Source organism: Mastigoproctus giganteus, chromosome 4 (assembly GCF_048544385.1).
Source record: "Mastigoproctus giganteus isolate SK-2022 chromosome 4, ASM4854438v1, whole genome shotgun sequence".
Taxonomy (NCBI): Eukaryota; Metazoa; Arthropoda; class Arachnida; order Uropygi; family Thelyphonidae; genus Mastigoproctus; species Mastigoproctus giganteus.
The window spans coordinates 29,943,083-29,963,055 of record NC_143578.1 but is presented as its reverse complement, the minus strand read 5'-3'; the positions used below and the strand labels follow the sequence as shown (position 1 = coordinate 29,963,055).

The following is a 19,973-nucleotide window of genomic DNA, read 5'->3' as shown; positions in this document are numbered from 1 at the left end:
GTGGTTTTGAATGCAGTATTTATGAATGTTTAACATTCAAATTTTGCAATTAATGTTCATATTTTCGATTTTGTTGATACTTGAGAAAAAAAAACTCGTAAACCCGGGAACTTGTAAAGCGAGAACTGTCTTGCTCTGTAACAAAAAGACTTAATCTTGTAAAGATAAAAATGGCAGCCATATTGAACAATGTTGTAAATTTTGTCTTTTTAAATTTACATATGCCCTTTGTATTGTGCTAGCATTAGTTAAAATATATATTTAGAATAGGGTTGTTACTTACAATTAAACATGTTTCCTTACTTATGGACCACTCTATATGTATGTATGTATGCGCGCGCGCACACACACACACACACACACACACATATATAAATAAAAAGATATACAATCAAGTTTTACTCATATTACAATTTCACTCCAATATCACATTAGGTATTCATTTTAAATTACCACATCTCAGTACCATAAGTTCCACCGTCACACGTCGCACTAGCCATATTTCTGACAGACTTTTTAGCCAACAGATTTTTAAGTTAATTAATTTTTTTAATTTGAGTTTTTTTTTTAGATTTCTTAGTGGATATCTTGGAATAAAGTTATATTAACTATTGGAGAGTTGATAAAAATGGACAAATACTTTGAAGTATTTATCCAGTATAATTATTTTTACACAGCTATTTTTATATCATCAAACTCTCCACTGCCATAAATACTGTTTAACAAAATTAAATCCCTAACTGCAGTATTTAGTACATTTTTTGTGTCATGCATTTGAAAGTAATTAATTGTAATTATGCTGATCTCTTTGTAAAATTTAAAGTTTGTTATTGTTGTTTTTTGTTATTTTGGTTTTTAGGAGCATTAGTAATTAAAGCCATATTGCTCTGGGATATGCGGTGGTCATTCCTTGACCTTTCCGCATCCTCCGTATTTGGTGGTGATGGGCTCAAACCCCAGTCTAATCAAGAAGCGTGTACTACGCACTGCTGCTCCTTCCCACCTGGCTACGGAGGCGCCAAAAGTTAAAGTGGACCACAGATCACACAAATACGGTCACATGGGCCTTATTGGTGGTATCTGCTGAGAATAAGTACTATTAGTCAGTCTTCTCTACTGGGGAAACGTTGCTTATTTGAGGTAGTGCAATAACAGGCAACTTGTTGTGAAGGCATTCACAATATGAGATATAACAAAAACAATGCCATTTTGCCTACTTCGGTGATTTACTACGAGCTAATGATGACTAAACGATGCTTTGCACTAACTTGTTTGTTTATTAATATATTACTTATGGCACAGGAATAAGGTAGCTGGACAGGAATAAGGTAGCTGGAAAATTTCATATTATAAGCTCTTCTTCCATATATTAACACATCTGTAAATAAATATTTTACTTCAGCAAGTGAACTAATTAACTAAAAAACAAGAATAACCTTATTATTTATTAAAGATATACTCATAAATTTATGAAGCCTTGGACAATAATAATAATTAAACTAGGGCCTACTTGCTATTAGACAAAGACATTTACCTAAAAGCAAAATTTTAATGACATTCCTTTCTTGTTTTGCTAGTTCTACCAACTGACGATCAATTTCCTCACTTCTAAGACGTGCACGATGGTCTTCTTCATCTAGACTAAGGCATGCCCCCATACTCCATGCCTTTTACATTAGACATGACAGATGTTCAACTTTCTTTTCTTATGCACCATATTTCTGTAAGAAGCAGTTTTACAAATAAGCATTTACACTACAAATAGTCACATCATCTGAAATCAGTGTTATAAAAATAAAGTACAATAAGATTTATTCGTGATATTTTTTAATGTCACTAGCCACAAAAAAATTTTAGCTGTGCAGGGTTCATTTCAATCTTTTTTTAACAACAAGGATTTCTTATATTTTTAATCCTTTCAGCAGTGAGTTTGCCGAACAAAGGTAGGACCCTCACAGTGAATTTTCTAGTGGTGAGTTCTATTGAAACTGCCACTAAAAAAATTCAAAAGCACTGATAATTCCCATGCAATTTTGAAATTTTGTAAAGATGAAAAATTTGAACATAAATGTTTTAGAATATTAATGTCCTTATCTTGACTTTATCCCAACACTAAAGTAAAATTATTGTCAAAACAATTTGTAAATAAAACCAGTCATTATTATTTTTTTTTTCTGGATCTCAATTCCACAAAAATTCTTTGATTTAAACTTATATATCCTCAAATCAGGTTTTATATATTATAAACTGTGCCTACAATTCTATGAAAACACACATGTACTAGAACAAATTTCAAACCATTTCATACATTAAAGGATCATATTGTCTGAACCAACCTTCAAACATGTAAATCTAGGTACATACCACCAGAGAGCTCACATGTGAAAAATGTACATATCACTAAAAATGTAAATCAAGAAGAGAACTTTACATGAAGGGTATTGAGAGTTGTGGGTGGATATAGTGACTGAAGGGCATAAAGGAATTTTAAAAACAGAGAATCAAAATAACCTCCCACTTGATAACAGATAAAAAGTATACATACATGTTAACAACCTCATTGTATTGGCCCATATGCACTAGGTTTAAAATTAAAAATTTGAACTTAGCTCTTGAGTATAGTTCAGTGGTGCGCAACCCCTAGGGGGATCACCGGATAAATGAAAGGGGTTGCAGAAATTTTTAAATAATTTTTTTTTTTTGTGCATATAGAAGCTATTGTTTTTACTAAACCTGTTGTTAAAATTACTTTTTCATGTAGAAATCTTACTACAGGAACTAAGTCTGAGATACGAATGAACCCTGATGCTTCTGCAATTCGCCTTAATTTGCTCACTGACCATGGACACAAAAAACGGCTGCCTGATGCAGCTTCTCAGTATATATTGATACTTCTCAGTACAACTCAGCAACGAGAAGTACTATTCAATTAATCCCTTTGCTGTAATCCCTTTAGCTCTTAATTCGTGCTTGCTATGTTACAGCACAAATTCTCAAATTGCCTAAAGGCCAGAGGTGCAAATATGCGGTAGCAGTGAATATATATAGCAAGTTTGTTGCACGTGCGCTTTATTCTTTTGTGCTTTCATATCAACTTGGATGTGTTTTTCATTCTTCTGCTACTTTTTCTGTTGCACGTTTCATTATTATTATTGTTGTTGTTTTTAAGAAGAAAAAAATACATATTTTACCACGGACAACTGGGTAATCAGAACAAAAAGGCCGAGGAGTGACGACAATAATATTGGCTACAGGTACTTCAGAAGCTAATAAGGTAAGAAATATTATATCATGTAAAAATTTGGACACTAATGTTATTTCAAGTGTAGTGCAACCACCAATTTCTGATAGAGAGCCATCATATTCCAAATCAAAAGGAACAAAAAAGAATAGAAAATATCAAGAGGAATTTATGAAGTACAGCTTCACCTACAGTGTTGTTGATGATGAGCAACATCCTTTGTGCGTAATATGCTATGAAAAATTGACTAACGAAAGCATGAAACCTGTTAAATTTAAAAAGACACTTGCATAGGAAACATCCAGAGCTAATAAAAAAAACCGAATCTTTTTTCAAAAACCATGCCGACCCCATACAAGGTCAGAAATCTTTCATGAAGAAACATACGGTAGTTCCTTGTAAAGCTTTAAGAGCATCGTTAGAAGTTTCGTATTTAATAGGAAAAAATTTGAAATCACATACTATTGCTGAATCCCTTGTTCTCCCTACTGCAATAAAAATGATTTCAATAATGCATGGAGAAAAGTACATCAACGATTTAAAAACCATTCCTTTGTCCAGAGACAGTCTCGCAGCATATTGCAGTTATTGCGGACAACATAAAATTCAATTTAATAAATCGATTCAGAGAAAGTCCAATTTTTGTAATGCAGTTAGATGAATCCACAGGTATTTCAAACCTTGCTCAACTAATTGTATATGTCAGATACTGCTATGAGGGAGATATTTTGGAGGATTTTCTATTTTGCAAAGCTTTGGAAGGAAGAACGACGGGCGAGAATATTTTTGATGTTATAAATATTTTCTTTCAAACAAATCCGACGTGGAAGAACTGTGTTGCAATTTGTACTGATGGTGTGGCTGCATTAACAGTAGAAAATAATGGTTTAAAGGGCAAAGTAAAGGAAGTTGCTCCAAATACAGTTTTTAATCATTCCATTATACATAGGGAAGCATTAGTAGCGAAGGAAATGCAAACTGATTTGTTGACATTTTGAAAGATGCAGTACGGGTGATCAACTTTATTAAAAGTAGAAGCTTAAATAGCAGACTTTTCACTATACTTTGTAATGAAATGGGATCCGCTTATGAAACGCTTCTTTTATATATGAAAGTGAGGTGGTTGTCCAGTGGTAAAGTGTTGCGATGTCTTTTTGACCTCAAACATGAAGTTTTATTGTTTTTATCAGATACAAATCAGAACCTTGTTTACAAATCAAAAATGGCTTGGAAAACTTAGTTACCTTGTTCATATATTTGAAAAACTTAATGATTTAAATTTAAGTCTTCAAGGACAGGGAACAAATATATTAATACTCAGTGATAAAATAGAAGCTTTCAAAAAGAAGCTTAATCTTCGGAAAACTGAATTTGAGCATAATAACATTGAAATGTTCGCATGTTTTTCTGATTTTGTTAATAACAGTAATATTGACATTTTACAATTTAGAGATATCATTGCCACTCACCTGACAATGCTAATTAAGAATTTTTCCAAACGATTTCATGTTTCTCCAGAAAAAAAAAGTTGTATTGGATTCATGATTCCTTTGCTTTTGATATTTCTACACGCCCCGAAATTACCATTGAGCAGAAGGAAGGTATTATCGACCTGTCGTGTGACAAAGCATTCCATGCTCGTTTCAACGTTACAACTTGTGAAAAATTTTTGCTTTCTCTTCAAGACAAGTATTCAGAATTATCAAAGATGGCGATTCAAACATTGCTACCTTTCGGGTCTACATATTTATGTGAGGTTGGTTTCTCAAAATTAACAGCTATAAAAACAAAACAGCATTCCAGACTTGATCCTGAAGATGACATTAGATTAGCAATTTCAAATATTGAGCCAAATATGGACCAAATATTATCAGTTATTCAGGACCAAATAATATCACTTATCCTTCTCATTAATTGTTTTGTTATTGTTAATTTTTTTATTGTTTTGCTATATTCATTTTTTATTGTTTTGTTTTGCAATTGTTAATTTTTTATTGTTTTGTAATTTTAATTGAAGAATAAGAATTTGATTTGTTGTTTTTACTGTATTCAATTAAACAATTATTTTAATGTGTAAATTAAAAAAAAATGTTTTATTCCTTACTCAAATATAATTGTCTACTCTATAATTTATAAAATACTATTTTTTCTCTAAAAATTTGGTCATCCCACCTCTGTATTTACATGGGGGGGTTGTGTCAATTTTATATTTAATAAAGGGGGTCGCGAGCGAAATAAGATTGCGCACCACTGGTATAGTTTGTAGATAAAATGTATAATAAATTATACTCTTTAGATCACGTATGAAACCATATAGCAAGTCCCCCCCCCCGATTTCATGCCATTTTTCATAAAAAGATAGCCTTAAAATTCTAGTCAGAATTCTTAGCCAGCTAAGAATTTTGATATAAATTAAACATTTGTTTTGATTAAACCTGCTGCCATAATGGAGAAAAATAAAATCAAAAGTCATTAAACCATTGTTCCTGGCTAGTCCAAGCATTTTTCAGCAATGCCATTATGTCAATTATACTACCATTCAGCCAATCTCATAAACTGCCAAAAAGCAGTGAGTAACCTTATTTCAAGTATGTGCCATGTGATACTTGTCTACCAATTGTTACAAAAAGTTTATATTCTATTCTCATGTATCCATAAGATAAAAAATACCCATCACAACTCAAGTTAACCACTTTTTCATTAGTTTGTTTATTTATAGTAATTCCTTAGTAAAGGTGTTTTCTATTCAATTTTCTATAAAGGAATTTTGTAATATAAATAAACACTAACTATGAGCATGATATTTTACTTTTATAATGTTTATGTTACTGTGGAGTAATGCTGACTTGACTAGCAAAGAAGAAAACTGAGAAAAAATATTCATAAACACCATGGACCAGCATATAGTAATACCATCAAATTGAGGAAGGATGGTTGCATAACAGATGTGCAAAAGTTCAGCCAGCAGGCGGTTGATAGCTAAACAAACTTCCATCTGTTGTTGGCAGTTTGAATGAATTCAAGGAGGAACTAGACAAACTACTGAAGGGACTGACTGGGTGAAATGCCGTGTTTTTTTTTTTTTTTTTTTGGCTAGTGCTGTATAAGTTTGCTTTCTTGCATCATTTGCCACTACTAAAGCTATAGTATTCTATCTGATATCATACATAACACACTTTTCCAACTATGTCAGCTCCTCCCCCCCGCTTTCATAGAACTATAAAATGTTATAATCTGTGGCTTTTCCTCCCCATCTGTGGAAGCATCACTTTTAACACCATGATGTACACTATAGGTCAGAATAACATTCTAGCCTGTTTTTGGTAATGTAGAATACTATTGTGACACCTTGGAATGCAAATACACTGGGGTTAGTTGATTTACAGTTCATGACCACAAACTCTACTGGAATCTCTCACCCACATAGGCAAGAAATAGAGCAAAGTAAATAATATCATGTAGCCTCACAGGCCCACTCAACTTATACAAAGTAAACAGCAATAATTGGATAAAAAGGAGCATATACAAGACTACATATTAAGAAGATACAAAAAGTAACCGCTATTAATCTCCAAATGGAGAGCCACCAGGATTAAACATTTTCCAGGGTCTGTCAGGCAATGCAATACTACATTCAGTTTAAAAAAATACTTCAGTTATGAATAACATTCTTTTTCATAAAAGCTTATAGCATTACTGACTAACTAGAAATTGCAATGAGAAATGTCTACTTCTGCCCATAATACTACAATGTTGTGTTTTTCACACATCTTTTTAAAATGTCTGTGTAAAACTTTTAAATACAGTCACTTTGGTTCAAATTTATTTTTGAATAACCACTAGTAATACGAAAATTATATTTTATTTTTAGAGTTCATATAGTAATACTGATTAACAGAGAAAAAGTTTAAATTTGAGAAATATTAAAAAATGGATGGACTTAAAGGTGAATCTTCAGATTCACCCTGAACTCCATGCAATATGCCTAATTAAGCAAAAACTTTATTTCTGGGCAACTATAAGCATTAAACACACAAGAATATGTTGTGCATTGTGCTCTTTTTATTATTATTATGTAGTACTTTAAATTTGATGACTTATACCATAATTGCACAAAATTCTCAGCTAATTCTGCACCATCCTTTCTTTTCACAAACCAAATTCAAAATTGTGCTAAGATTCTGAGACGCTTACATATGATTACATCCATCACAAATGAACTTCTGTATTATGACAGTCACATATAATTTTAATTAAATTTAGTTTAATAAGGTTCAAATTTTAATTAAACAGTTATGCCATATATAATTCAGGAAGAAACAGAATTTGATTACTGAACCTGGCTATGAATAAAATTATTGCCTTGCACCTGTATTAAAAGATGAAAAACTTATAATTGGTACTAACTAGTCTCTCAACATTTATCAGCACACATTCTTCAATGTATTTTGAATATAGTCAAATTTTCAAAAATAGTTTATTATCAAATTAAAGTATTTGTAAAAAAAATGAGTAACTGTTAATAATCAATAAAAGAAAATAAATTCATTTAAAAAAATTAATTACAGCAATACCTTTGGATATAATGCCTGAATTTTACTTTCATCATTATTAGAAACACTTCTATTGGATGCATTACTTTATTACTATTAGTAGAGGTAAATGATGCAAGAAAGAAAGCTTATAAAGCATCAGCCAAAAAAAATAAATAAAATAAACCTCATATCAATCTACCTATTCCCACCAATAATTTGATTAGTTCTTCCTTGAATTTATTCAACCTACTCACTTCCACAATAGCAGATGGAAGTTTGTTCCAACACTCAACCATCCACTGGCTGAAGGCAAGCTTTTGTACATGTATCCTGCAACAATCCTTCCTAAATTTGAATTTATACCCTTCCCTTACATGGGTAGTCTGAACAAGAGGAAGAATGCCATCAGCATTGAGCATGCTCAATTCATCCAAAGCCTTAAACACTTCAATCGATCAAATCATAGGTGCCTAATACCCAGATGCTGCAATTTGAAGACCTCAAGCCAAAATTTATTGGTAGGACCACACTTTTGTACCCTTTGCTAATCTTGTCCTTTTCTGCACCTGTTACAGAAAACATAACGGAAAACCTGTTACGGAAAACTGCTAGCTTGGGGGGAGACAAAGACCAATAGATTGACAGTAGCCACTGGCAGAGGTGAAAGAGATTCTTGCACTGCTTCTATTAGAATGAGCAGAAGCCTGAAAAACAAGATGCATGGTATTTCAGAGACTGCTGGGAGCCATTGCGGTACAAGTAAACACATGGGTTGTGTTAGGGTAGCTAAGAATAGAAACAGGTGCAGGTATACTTGCGTGTACACCAATGCTAGGAGTTTAGTAAATAAATTTGATGAATTTGAGGTATTGCTCAAAACATCAAAGGCAGATATTGTTGGGATATCAGAGACGTGGTGTCACACAGATATAAGGGATGCAGAACTGCAATTTGGGGAGTACAACGTCTACAGAAAGGATAGACAGGATAGGAAGGGGGGAGGGGTTATGCTATTAGTTAAGAAACACATAAAAACCAAGAAAGTGAAGCCAGTCGACATCGCTGGACAGTGCAGTGTTGAGTCAGTTTGGTGTGACATAAGCATTGGGAGATCAAAATTGAGAGTAGGAGTGTGCTATAGGCCTAATGACTCTGATGAGTATAATAAGGAACTGTACAGGGAAATAGAGTGGGCCAGTAAATCAGAGAGTCTTATAATGGGAGATTTTAATTTCCCAGATATTGACTGGAATTTGGGGGCTGGTTACTCACACACTAGCAGGGCTTTTGTGGACTTATTGGATGATTGTTTTCTACATCAGCATGTTCGGGAGGCAACTAGAGGGAGTAATACTCTTGATTTGATTATCAGCAGTGATTCTTCATGCATTAAGAATCTGCAGATAAATGAACCACTAGGTGGCAGTGATCACAGTGTGCTGAAGTGGGATTTACTGAAAGAGGTAACTACCATTAGGAGTAAAGGGAAGGGTTATTGCTTCCGTAAAGGCGACTACGATGGACTGAGACAGTATTTAAATTCTATACAGTGGGACCAACTGATGATGTTACCAACAGCAAATTCAAAATGGGAAGCATTCAAAGAACTTATCTTGGAAGCTACTAGGCTTTACATACCAACTAAGAAATATTGTTCAAGGTTTAGGCCAAAATGGATGTCAGATGAACTAATGAGGCATATGGCAGAGAAGAAAAATGCATGGGATACTTACAAATTAACACATGACACAGAAGCCTATGATAGATACAAGTTGATATGCAACCAGGTTACAAAGGAGGTTAGGCAGGCGAAGGCAGATTACGAGAAATCCTTGGCAAGGGATGCAAAGAAAAACAGCAAAGAGTTCTTTACTTATGTAAACTCTAGAAGGAAGGGGATGAATCAGATTGGTCCACTTGATATTGATGGGTCAACTGTTGATGATCCTGCTCAGGTAGCTAACAAACTAAATGAATATTTTGCATCGACATTCACACATGAGGAGTTATTCAGCAAGGGGAATGCCAGAGGTGTATTCAACTCTAGCAGTAAGCTACAGAATCTTGAAATAACTGGGAGTAAAGTGGAGGAGAAACTGTTGAAGATAAACACAAGAAAGGCACCCGGGGTGGATGGGATCTATCCAGTTATATTAAAGGAGGCAGCAAAGGAGGTAAGCAGACCCTTAGCAATAATTATGAGAGCTTCCTTGGACTCAGGGGAGGTAGCCATAGACTGGAAATGTGCAAATGTGACCCCAATTCACAAAGGAGGATCAAAGGCTGACACAAGTAATTATAGACCTGTGAGCTTAACTTCTGTTCCAGGAAAATTAATGGAGGCACTGGTCAAAGAAGCACTAGAGGATCATTTAGACAAGACTTCAGTTATAGCTCAGACACAGCATGGTTTTGTTAAGGGGAAGTCTTGCCTGACAAACTTGATTGGATACTATGATGCAGTCACAAAAGAACTAGATGCAGGGAATAACTTTGATATTATATACTTGGATCTTAGAAAGGCTTTTGATACTGTTGCACATGGAAGACTGCTACACAAATTGGAGCAGTGTGACATTGGAGGCAAATTGCTGCTATGGATAAAGGGGTGGTTGAGGGGGAGAAGACAGAGAGTGGTAATCAATGGACACTGCTCATCGTGGACTAATGTTATTAGTGGAGTCCCTCAGGGCTCAGTGTTGGGTCCATTATTGTTTTCTGTATTTATAAATGATATTGATGATGGTATATCAAACTTAATGTCCAAGTTTGCAGATGATACAAAGGTTGGCAGGGTTGTCAAGGACACTACTGACACTATGCTGCTGCAACAGGATCTGGAAAGGTTGAGCAGATGGGCTGAGAGGTGGCAAATGAAGTTTAACATTGACAAATGTAAAGTACTACACATGGGAAACAGCAACCCCAGAGCAACGTATCAACTCTGTGGTACTACACTGACAGTGGTAGAGAATGAAAGGGACTTGGGGGTGATTGTGCAGGCAGATATGAAGTTCTCTGAGCAGTGCAGAAGGGCTGCAAGAGTAGCTCATGGAGTATTGTCAATGATATACAGGAATTTTTCCAGCAGGGATAAGGAGGTGATTATTCCATTGTATAAGGCAATGGTCAGGCCACACCTAGAGTACTGTATACAGGTCTGGAGGCCTCATTTCAAGAAGGATGTAGAGCTGCTGGAACGAGTACAGAGAAGGGCAACAAGATTAGTGAATGGAACAAAGGGGTGCTCTTACGAAGAAAGGCTTAAGTTTTGCAAATTACAGTGTCTGGAGACTAGGCACCAGTGAGGTGATCTGATAGAGGTGTATAAAGCCTTGAATGGTTTAAGCATGCTCAATGCTGATGGGATTCTTCCTCTAGCTCAGAAAAATCACCTGAGAGGGCATAAATTCAAATTGAGGAAAGACAGATGTAGGATAGACGTGCGGAAATTTGCCTTTAGCCAGCGGGTGGTTGGTTGGTGGAACAGACTGCCATCCCTTGTGGTGGAGGTTGATAGCCTAAATAAGTTTAAGGCTCAGCTGGACAGGTATTTTGAACGAACAGAGGGGTGAAGTGGAAGTGGGTTTTTTTTTTTTTTTTTTTTTTTGGCTGATGCTGCATAAGCTTGCTTTCTTGCATCAAATGCCTCTACTAATGCTAATGCTAATAAACAATGTTAAACTTCAGCTGCCATTTTTCATCCCATCTGCCTAATTTTTCTAGATCTTGTTTTAGAAGCTTACCCTGATTACTGTCATTATCTACACTGTTAATATCAAAGTTTGCAGATGATACAAAGACTGGCATCATCAATTTCATTAACAAATATAGAAACTAGCAATGGGCACAGTACTGAATGCTGGAAGAATCCACTAATAATATAGGTCCACAAAGAGAGGTGTCTACTAATAACCACTATCTTCTCCCACTCAACTATCCCTTTATCCAGAGCAGTAAACTTGCACTTATTGCCACACTGCTCCAATTTGTACAGCAGTCTTTTATGTGCAACAGCATCAAAAGCTTTCTGAAAATCCAAGCATATGATATCAAAATCATCCAAAATCCATCATCCAGATTTTGCATCCAGTTCATTTGCTACTGCGTCACAGTATCCAATTAGACTGGTCAGACAAGATCATCCCTTAACAAATCCATTGTGTGCCTGCAGTATAATCGCATTCCTGTCTAAATGGTTTGGCATTACTTCTTTAATCAGCGACTCCATTATTTAGCTTGGAAGAAGTTAAGCTAACAAGTCTGTAATTACTCATGTCAACTTTTGATCCCCCATTGTAAATTTTGGATATATCCACACATCTCCAGTCCAGAGGGAACCCTTGAATCCAAAGGTGCTCCCTCTCATATGGCTGTGTTTGCTTACCTCATTTCTTGTTTCCCTTAATAAAATGTCTAGATTCCATTCACCCCAGGCATATTTTTTTAAAGGTTATTTTTGACAATTTCCCTTCCACTTTCCTCACAGTTATCACAAAATAATTTTTCCCTCCATTAGAGTTTGATAAACCTCTGGCATCCCCCTCCCTAAAGAATTCCCTATGTGTGAATTGTAGAAGCAAAATACATATTCAAATTGACAGCAACCTGAGCAGGATCATAAACAATTAAACCATCAACATCAAGCAGATCAATGTGATTCAACCCCTTCCTTCTACTGTTAATATAAGTAAAGAAGTGTTTTCTGTCCTTCTTTGCCAGAAAGCCATTATAATCTTCCTTAGTTTGCCTAACTTCCTCTGTGACTTGATTATAGACTAGTTTATATCTACCATAGGCTTCTGTATCACCTGATAATTTATATGCAAAATATATGATAATTTATTTTTTCTTCTTTGCCATCATTTCATCTGACATTCTATACTTTGAAGAGTATTTCTTAGTTGGAAATACTCTTCCCTTTACCCTTGACAGTAGTTATACCTTTAAATAAGTCCACAACAGTATTCTGATTACTGTCACCCAGTGGGTCGTTCACCTGCAGACTCAATTCCAGAAGAATCACTGCTGATAATCAGATCAAGACTACCATTTCCTTTTGTTGCCTCTCTGATGTGCTGCTGTAGAAAAGTCATCCAATAAATCAGCAAAAGTCTTGCTAGTGTATGAGTGACCAACCCACAAGTTCCATCAATATCTGGGAAGTAAAAATCCTCCATTACAAGACACTGATTTACTGGAATTGCCCACTCTTATTTCTCAGGAAATAAATATGAAAAAAGGTTGTTATAGAAACCAGAAGTTGAAGGGATAAATGTGGAAGAAATAAAATTAGTTCTATGAGTAGAAAGTTGAATAGTATATAGATGCTGATTGATTGTGGTACATGGTTGGCCTGGTTTGGAAGCAAGCAGGGGAATTATAGATGCTAATTGAGAAGAACAGTGCCCAGGAGTAGATCTAAATTCTTGGGGCCCAGGGCTGGCATTTTTAGTGGGGCTCCCTTTTAGGTATTAGTATAATGTGGTCACTATATGAATAATATAAATTAAGAGGAGCTATTAGTTCTTCTCTCACTAATATTCCATTTGTTATTGTTAGTAAAGATAACAATCACAGTGTTGATACATAATATTTTAGGAATATATTTTAGAACACTGTTCAAACGTTGTTAGACTATGAAAAGTGGGGAGCTTGGTTCTACCAGTTCTATCAGAGGAAGTGCAGTATCCACTACCACTAACATTCTAATCATGAAAACGTTGAGATTCGTAGAGGATTTTTGGTTGAAAAGCTGCCTCAAGGTTATAATAACCATTAATGTATGTACTGTAAATAATAAATGAAAAATGTTTTACAAATGAATAATAACACCCTAACACAAAAGAAATACAAGTTAAGTACTTCAGGCACATGGAGTTGAGGGAGCTAAGAGCTTAAAGCCCTATTAGCCATGTCTGAATCTGCTACTGTCTGAGAGTGCCCATGAAAGTATCTATAGAAACAGCATGTAACAAAATATCTATGAGACAAAGAGTGGAGAGACTTTGTAAGAGACAGATTATTAATTAATTAGTCTGCCCTGTTTTGAATAGTCCAGAAGCCTGAGAGGGGTTCTGGAGTAACCATCCCACATGTTGGAACAACATTCCACAGTAGGGTACATTTGACATTTTGAACAGATATTTAGAAGAAAAGTAATAACAAGAGTAGAAAGAAAAAACCCAGTTTTTAGATGCCGACAAAAAATTATTTGTAATGCGATAACACCCTAACACAAAACTATGACATCAGCTGTTAATTAAGCATTTAGGAAAATGCAGGTCAACACAAAATAAATTAGTGAAAAGTGCAGTCAGTGATGATGATGCAATTCAAACACTCAAGCTACAGTACAGTAGTGACCAAAAGATCTCTAGCACCCCATTACAGTGCTCCCCATCCAACTTTATAAGAAAAATATTAATGAAGACATTTAAAATACCTATGCATTCACTAATTTTAACCTTCCTTGTAACACTGTTGACAGCAACTGACTCCTGAGCACTGATGCACAATCTACACTGCTCAACAAAACTGGCAGAACATGTAGAAACCATAGTGTAACTCATGCAGCTTGTGAGAAAGTGGGACAAATTTTGGTGTGGCGGTGTACCATAGAATAACAATGAAATTAGGAGATAGCAAGAAACTTCAGACATGTATAATGGACATTTATAGGGATTGTATAAGAATTACCAAAAAGGTCACATTACAGAAGTCAATACAAGATACTCGAAAATATGGTCATATGACATCGGTACAGCATATGATCCCTCTAAATTAGCCTTTACAGGCTAATTTAGAGGCTTTACAGGCTAAACAGGCTTGACAGTGGTGATCCATGCTCCATATAAGATTCTGTAGCAACAAATCCCATTCTTCCACCAGGCACAGACCTTAGCTCACCAAGTGACTGAGGAGTTGGCTGTCAGCATGCAATGCGATGCTGTCCCACACATGTTCAATCAGATTTAAGTCTGGTGATCGTGCTGGCCATGGCAGTAATTGGATATCTTCAGTTTCGAGATATTCCTCCACCACTTGAGCTCTATGTGCAGTGGCGATGTCATGCATGAAAAGAAAATATGGGCCAATTGCACCCTTAAAAAGTCACACACAGAGCTTGAGGATCTGTTTTCGGTACCGCTGCGCAGTTACGGTACCCCTATCAAAAATGCAAAGGGTACAGACGTTGATCATTATTACGCTCCACTTGAGAACACAGTCTCTACCATAAGTGTCCCTTTCTCCGATGCTGAAGGGATGTTACTGCATTCCTAGTTGTCTCCATATGAAATAACATCTAGATATGTTTGTAGGCTAAAATGGGACTGATCAGAGAACTAAACCACAGAAGCTGTCTGGGCTCCAAATCACATGTTCATGCTACCAGTTTTGACGATCTCTGCAGTGGTTTGAGGTCAATGGGATACAAATCACTGGCATCCTTGCATAGAGTCCACTTGAATTTAGTCTTCTTAAACCAGTCTGGTTTGAAATGTTTTCACTTGTGCCCACAGCAGCCTCAAGAGAGCTGATGACAGGACATCATAGGGTTTCTTTTTCTATTAGAGCCAGATAATGGTCTGTTCTGGTTGAGGCAGCATTTGGGTGACCTTGGCCAGCTCTTCTTGTATTGGTTCCTGTCCCCTGAAACTGCTTCCATAGTGCTGAGATGACAATGCATGGCACATTAAGCCAAAAATGCCACCTCTGCCTGTGACTGCCCAGCTTCAAGTCATTCAATGGCCCACCATCTAAAAGAATCATCTAAATGATGATGATTTGCATACTGTAGATGTGGCTATTCCACTGAGCAAGCCACAAAACAGAAATGAAGTGATGTGATAGCAACCTATATTTTTATAGGCATGAATAATTTGCATAATGTGCAGCTCTGTAAAGTGGTAGATCAATTTCTATTGGATACTCAGATTTTACATGCCAGGATGCCTATTATATCAAATATTTACCTTCCACAACACTGTTCGCAATAAAATATTCATAAAAAACATTTTGTTCTGGTTAATTTTGCTGAGCAGTGTATTATATATTATCAAAATATGATAGATTTTCTCAAGGATCAGTTCTTGGACCATTGTTGTTTCTAATTTTCAAAAATAACATCATCAAAAGGAGAGTGAGCATGGTGCAGTTATATAAAAATCAGGAGAGTCATTAATGATCAGTACTGAGCAATGCTTTTTCAGGATGACTTGAACAGGTTTTTAGAATGGTCAGAAAAGTGGCAGATATGTTTTAATGCAACAAAATGCAAGGTCTTACACTTCTTCACAGGAACACATATATACAGAAATCACAGAATGGATTCATTAACATGTTCATTCCTGCCTGTATTTGAGAGAGCACATCCAATGTGATGTTATTTTCAGAATGTTGAGGAGCATCTCCTTTAATACCTGCTTAAAAATAAACATGGTTCAAAAGTAAAAGTCTGAAATTCATAGCTTAAAGCAAACACTTATTTCTGTGCTAAGCTGTAAATCAAAATAAATCTCAAAATTTTATAAAAAGTTTATTCCATGTCCATAAATTAACCTCAATGCAAGAAAAGAATAAATAAAACTCTGCACTAAGCCCATAAACTAAAACCAAGTGTTGCTGCAAATAGTTGATGTTATTTGGTTTTTAGGAGCATTAGCAACTAAAGCCATATTGCTCCGGGGGATATGCGGTGGTCATTCCCTGACCTTTCCGCATCCTCCGTATTTGGTGGTGAAGGGCTCGAACCCCGGTCTAATCAAGAAGCGTGTGCTACGCACTGCTGCTCCTGCCCACCTGGCTATGGAGGCGCCCTGCAAATAGTGCTGAATTCTATTAGTGTGCCAATATTGAGCAGATGTCAATTTCATGGGACTTTATTTTTGAGTACTTGTTTACTAATTTCCTAAGAATGGCTACATATGTGCTTCACAGAACATTACCTGGGTGCCATTTCACACTTAAGGGGTTAATTTGTGAAAAATTAGTTAATTTTTCACAAATGTGAGGAATTAAAAGGGGTAGAAAGTTATATCATATAAACCAGTGGAAGGGCAGTAACGCCTTGAAAAGAATGACATAATAAGCAAGTGATGAATTACTCAGATTATATTGTAATAATGTTTGGATATCAGTTTGATTGTAAGCAACACCTTTTCACAGAATCCCATGGAGAGAAGGATCAATGTGGAGAAATAACCACTGGGATCATTTTCAATCCCTCAAGTACAATTATCTTTATACTGTATATAAAGGTCAGTTATACCTATTGTTGGACAAAAAAACTAATCGTCAGCTTGCCTATGGCTGATGATTAAAAAACCTGACTAGAAGTGGAACCATAAAGATTCCTCAACAGAGATTGATCAACTCAGCCAGAGTGAAAACAGCCCATAAAGGTTCCTCCCATCTCCAACAGAAAATGCCCCTCATTCACAGTTGACGAGAGGAATCAAATGCATGCCATTTTTTGAGGAAGCCAGCACATTATCTACCACATCACCAATGGATATGTTAAGTTCATTTAACATTTCAAATCCAAAATGCTTTTTTTTTAATTAACCATGCATTTTTTTTTTCTGTTTCTTTTCTACATAATGCAAGGCAGTAATTTTATTTTTAAGCAGGATGCTGGATCCCAATCAACTTTTATATAGATACATACAGCTGTTGGTGTTGGTTTAGTGTTTAATGGCACATTGACAACAAGGCCATAATATGCCAAGTCAAAATTAAAGCTGATACAAAATACATATAGCAATAGACAATGTTCAGAGTTTGATACACTGGGCTACCTCCTAGTATCTGGGACCAGCCCAGATTTTGTATTAGGTTACAACCACTTCTACAAAGGAATGATGTCACAAAAATAAATCTTTTAAAGTTTAAGCAATAAACTCACTCTGCTTATGCTCAACCAAGAATAAGGCAATAGCTCCAGGAACCAATGTACAACTATTAAACATGGGATGTATATTAGCTGACCTACAGATATCCTTTCTACATCCTAACCACATCAGCCACCAGACTGTAACTCAGAATATCTTTCAAAATTAGTGTGAAGATTTGTTACCTATTGTATTTGACTTCAACAAGAAATAATTAATACAATCAGAAGTCTACAGATTTTGGCTTCCAACATTAATTTTTTTTTTATGTGCACTCTTAAAAAACAAATCTATCATCACTGTCATTCTATGATAGTAAATTTTAACATTCAACATGACTTATAATTTCTTAATATGATTCTAAATAATTTAAAATACTCATACATCAACTGAAAAAATACTTGATTATTTTTAGTACCACAATTAACCTTCTTCATACAGTAGTTCTGCCACTTGGATTTACTTCAGAAAGGTCTCTTTAAAATTGTGTCACTTTCCCAAGGAATTTTATTACGTCTTTTTCATTCAGGGCTGCAGTTAAATGGTCTCAGGTAGTAATTTAGGGTTTCCTGAAATTTATTTTGGGTTTTTAATTCCCAAAATATACACGATTTACATACACCTTCCACCACATCTGCTTTTCAGTGGATAGGGCAATTTAAATGTCTCCTAAGCACAAATCTCATCATATATATTAGATATAAAACCAAAAAGTAGATGCAGTACCTCATTATAAACTATGAAATAAATTTGTTAATGCACACTAAATTATAAGACTTCACTTAGATTACATTGTATAAATAAGAGAACCGATACCTAAAATACTACCACTGGCCTCGGAATCTATTTTTAATTCTACGTAACTGTCGTAAATAGATAATCACGAAGGTAAATAAACAAAACGCACTTCATTTAGTATCTCACAATATCAGTGGAACATTTTAAACAAAAAAAAAAAAATTATGTTCTTCGTGGTGGATTAGTATAAGCATTAACAGGAATGGCTTATACAGGGCAGTTTATCTTGACTATTACATCCCATTTTCCCCCCTCCCTTTTCTTTTTTGAAATTTTTTTTTGTTTTTCGTTTAGGTTAAGAAAAAACGAATTTTTATGCGCAAATTTTTAAAATCGTGTAAATGTATTTACTGTGAAGTGAATAAAAAATTTAAAGAGAGAACATTTTGTCATTTGGAGATACATAAAAAGAGAGAAAGTCAATTAAAACCCTACAGGACTAAAAGAAGCCACTGTTTAGCGTCGCCATGAAACACAACACTGGAGGCCGCCATTTTTATAATAGCATGCATTTAAAATCAGAAATTAAAAAATTGAAATTATAACTGCACACAAAATATAAGTAAATACATTTAAACAACAAGGTGTACTGTACCAATTTGTACCATGAGCCCATTGAAGTTGGTGAAAATATTAGCTGACTTATGCGATTCATATTAGGAAAAAAAATGTAAACCAATAAATATGGAAATAATAAAAAAGCAAGATATTTTCATTTATTTACATTGAGAAACCTTAATTCATCACTCATGCCATGTTTGAACTAAACCATGTCCATATTTAATAAATTTAAATAAAATGAAAGACTCACGTGTTAACACCCTCCGCGAACGAAGTTTGTTTACCTGACAAACTACGTCTATGACGTCACGAAAGCACGCTGCCACGTGTCAGCATTTCCGGTCCCTGTTTGCAATCAGTAAATAGATTTAATTATTTGGAATTTATTTAGGAATTATACAAAATGAAATGAATCCGATTAGGGACATTGTATAAATAATACTTAATTAATAAACATATTTATAACCCAATTACAAAGGACTGATTAATAAATAAATTATTTATTTCATTTATAATCTTCAAGGAGTTCTTGGATATCTCTAACCTTGAGTTACTGATGTGGAATTTAATCTTCTGTCTAGTAGCCATCGCAGGAGCGTAGCTCGATATGGCATAGAATATCTGGCAGGTAGGTTGAACCAGTGAAGATACGATACAACAGTTTTAGATCAAGTGTGATTCACCGTCTTTCCAAAGATTAAAGCTTGAAGAACAGAAATTCGGGTAGAAAATTCGATGGTAGAACGTGGGACTACTTCTGGAAAGATAATGGATGAATTTCATTTGCAGAGATTCTTTTTGCTGTATCAAATATGTATAGTGTGGGGTCCATAAAGGAGCAGCGAACTCCAGAACAGGGAGTACAGCTGCTTTGAATAGGAGCACAGAGAATTGAGCAGCTGATGAATTATGACAATTAGGCAACACGATTTATAATTAGCATTA

General features: G+C 35.1%; 1 protein-coding gene across 3 annotated transcripts in view; it reads right to left on the bottom strand.

Moving 5' to 3' along the window:
- The window catches only part of LOC150086513 (guanine nucleotide-binding protein G(o) subunit alpha-like), a 60,739-nt gene extending 41,425 nt beyond the window's left edge, over positions 1-19,314 (bottom strand). For 2 of the 3 annotated variants that reach the window (XM_090371448.1, XM_090371451.1), the window contains exons 1-2: positions 19,279-19,314; positions 1,535-1,721 (exon numbers count right to left, since the gene is read on the bottom strand). In XM_090371448.1, coding sequence (XP_090227574.1) covers positions 1,535-1,658 — 124 coding nt within the window. In that variant the 5' untranslated portion in view covers positions 1,659-1,721; positions 19,279-19,314. Of the gene's footprint in view, positions 1-1,534; positions 1,722-19,062; positions 19,109-19,278 lie in introns of those variants that run through there. The other variant, XM_090371449.1, reaches the window with a different exon arrangement.
- Positions 19,315-19,973: the final 659 nt, after the last annotated feature.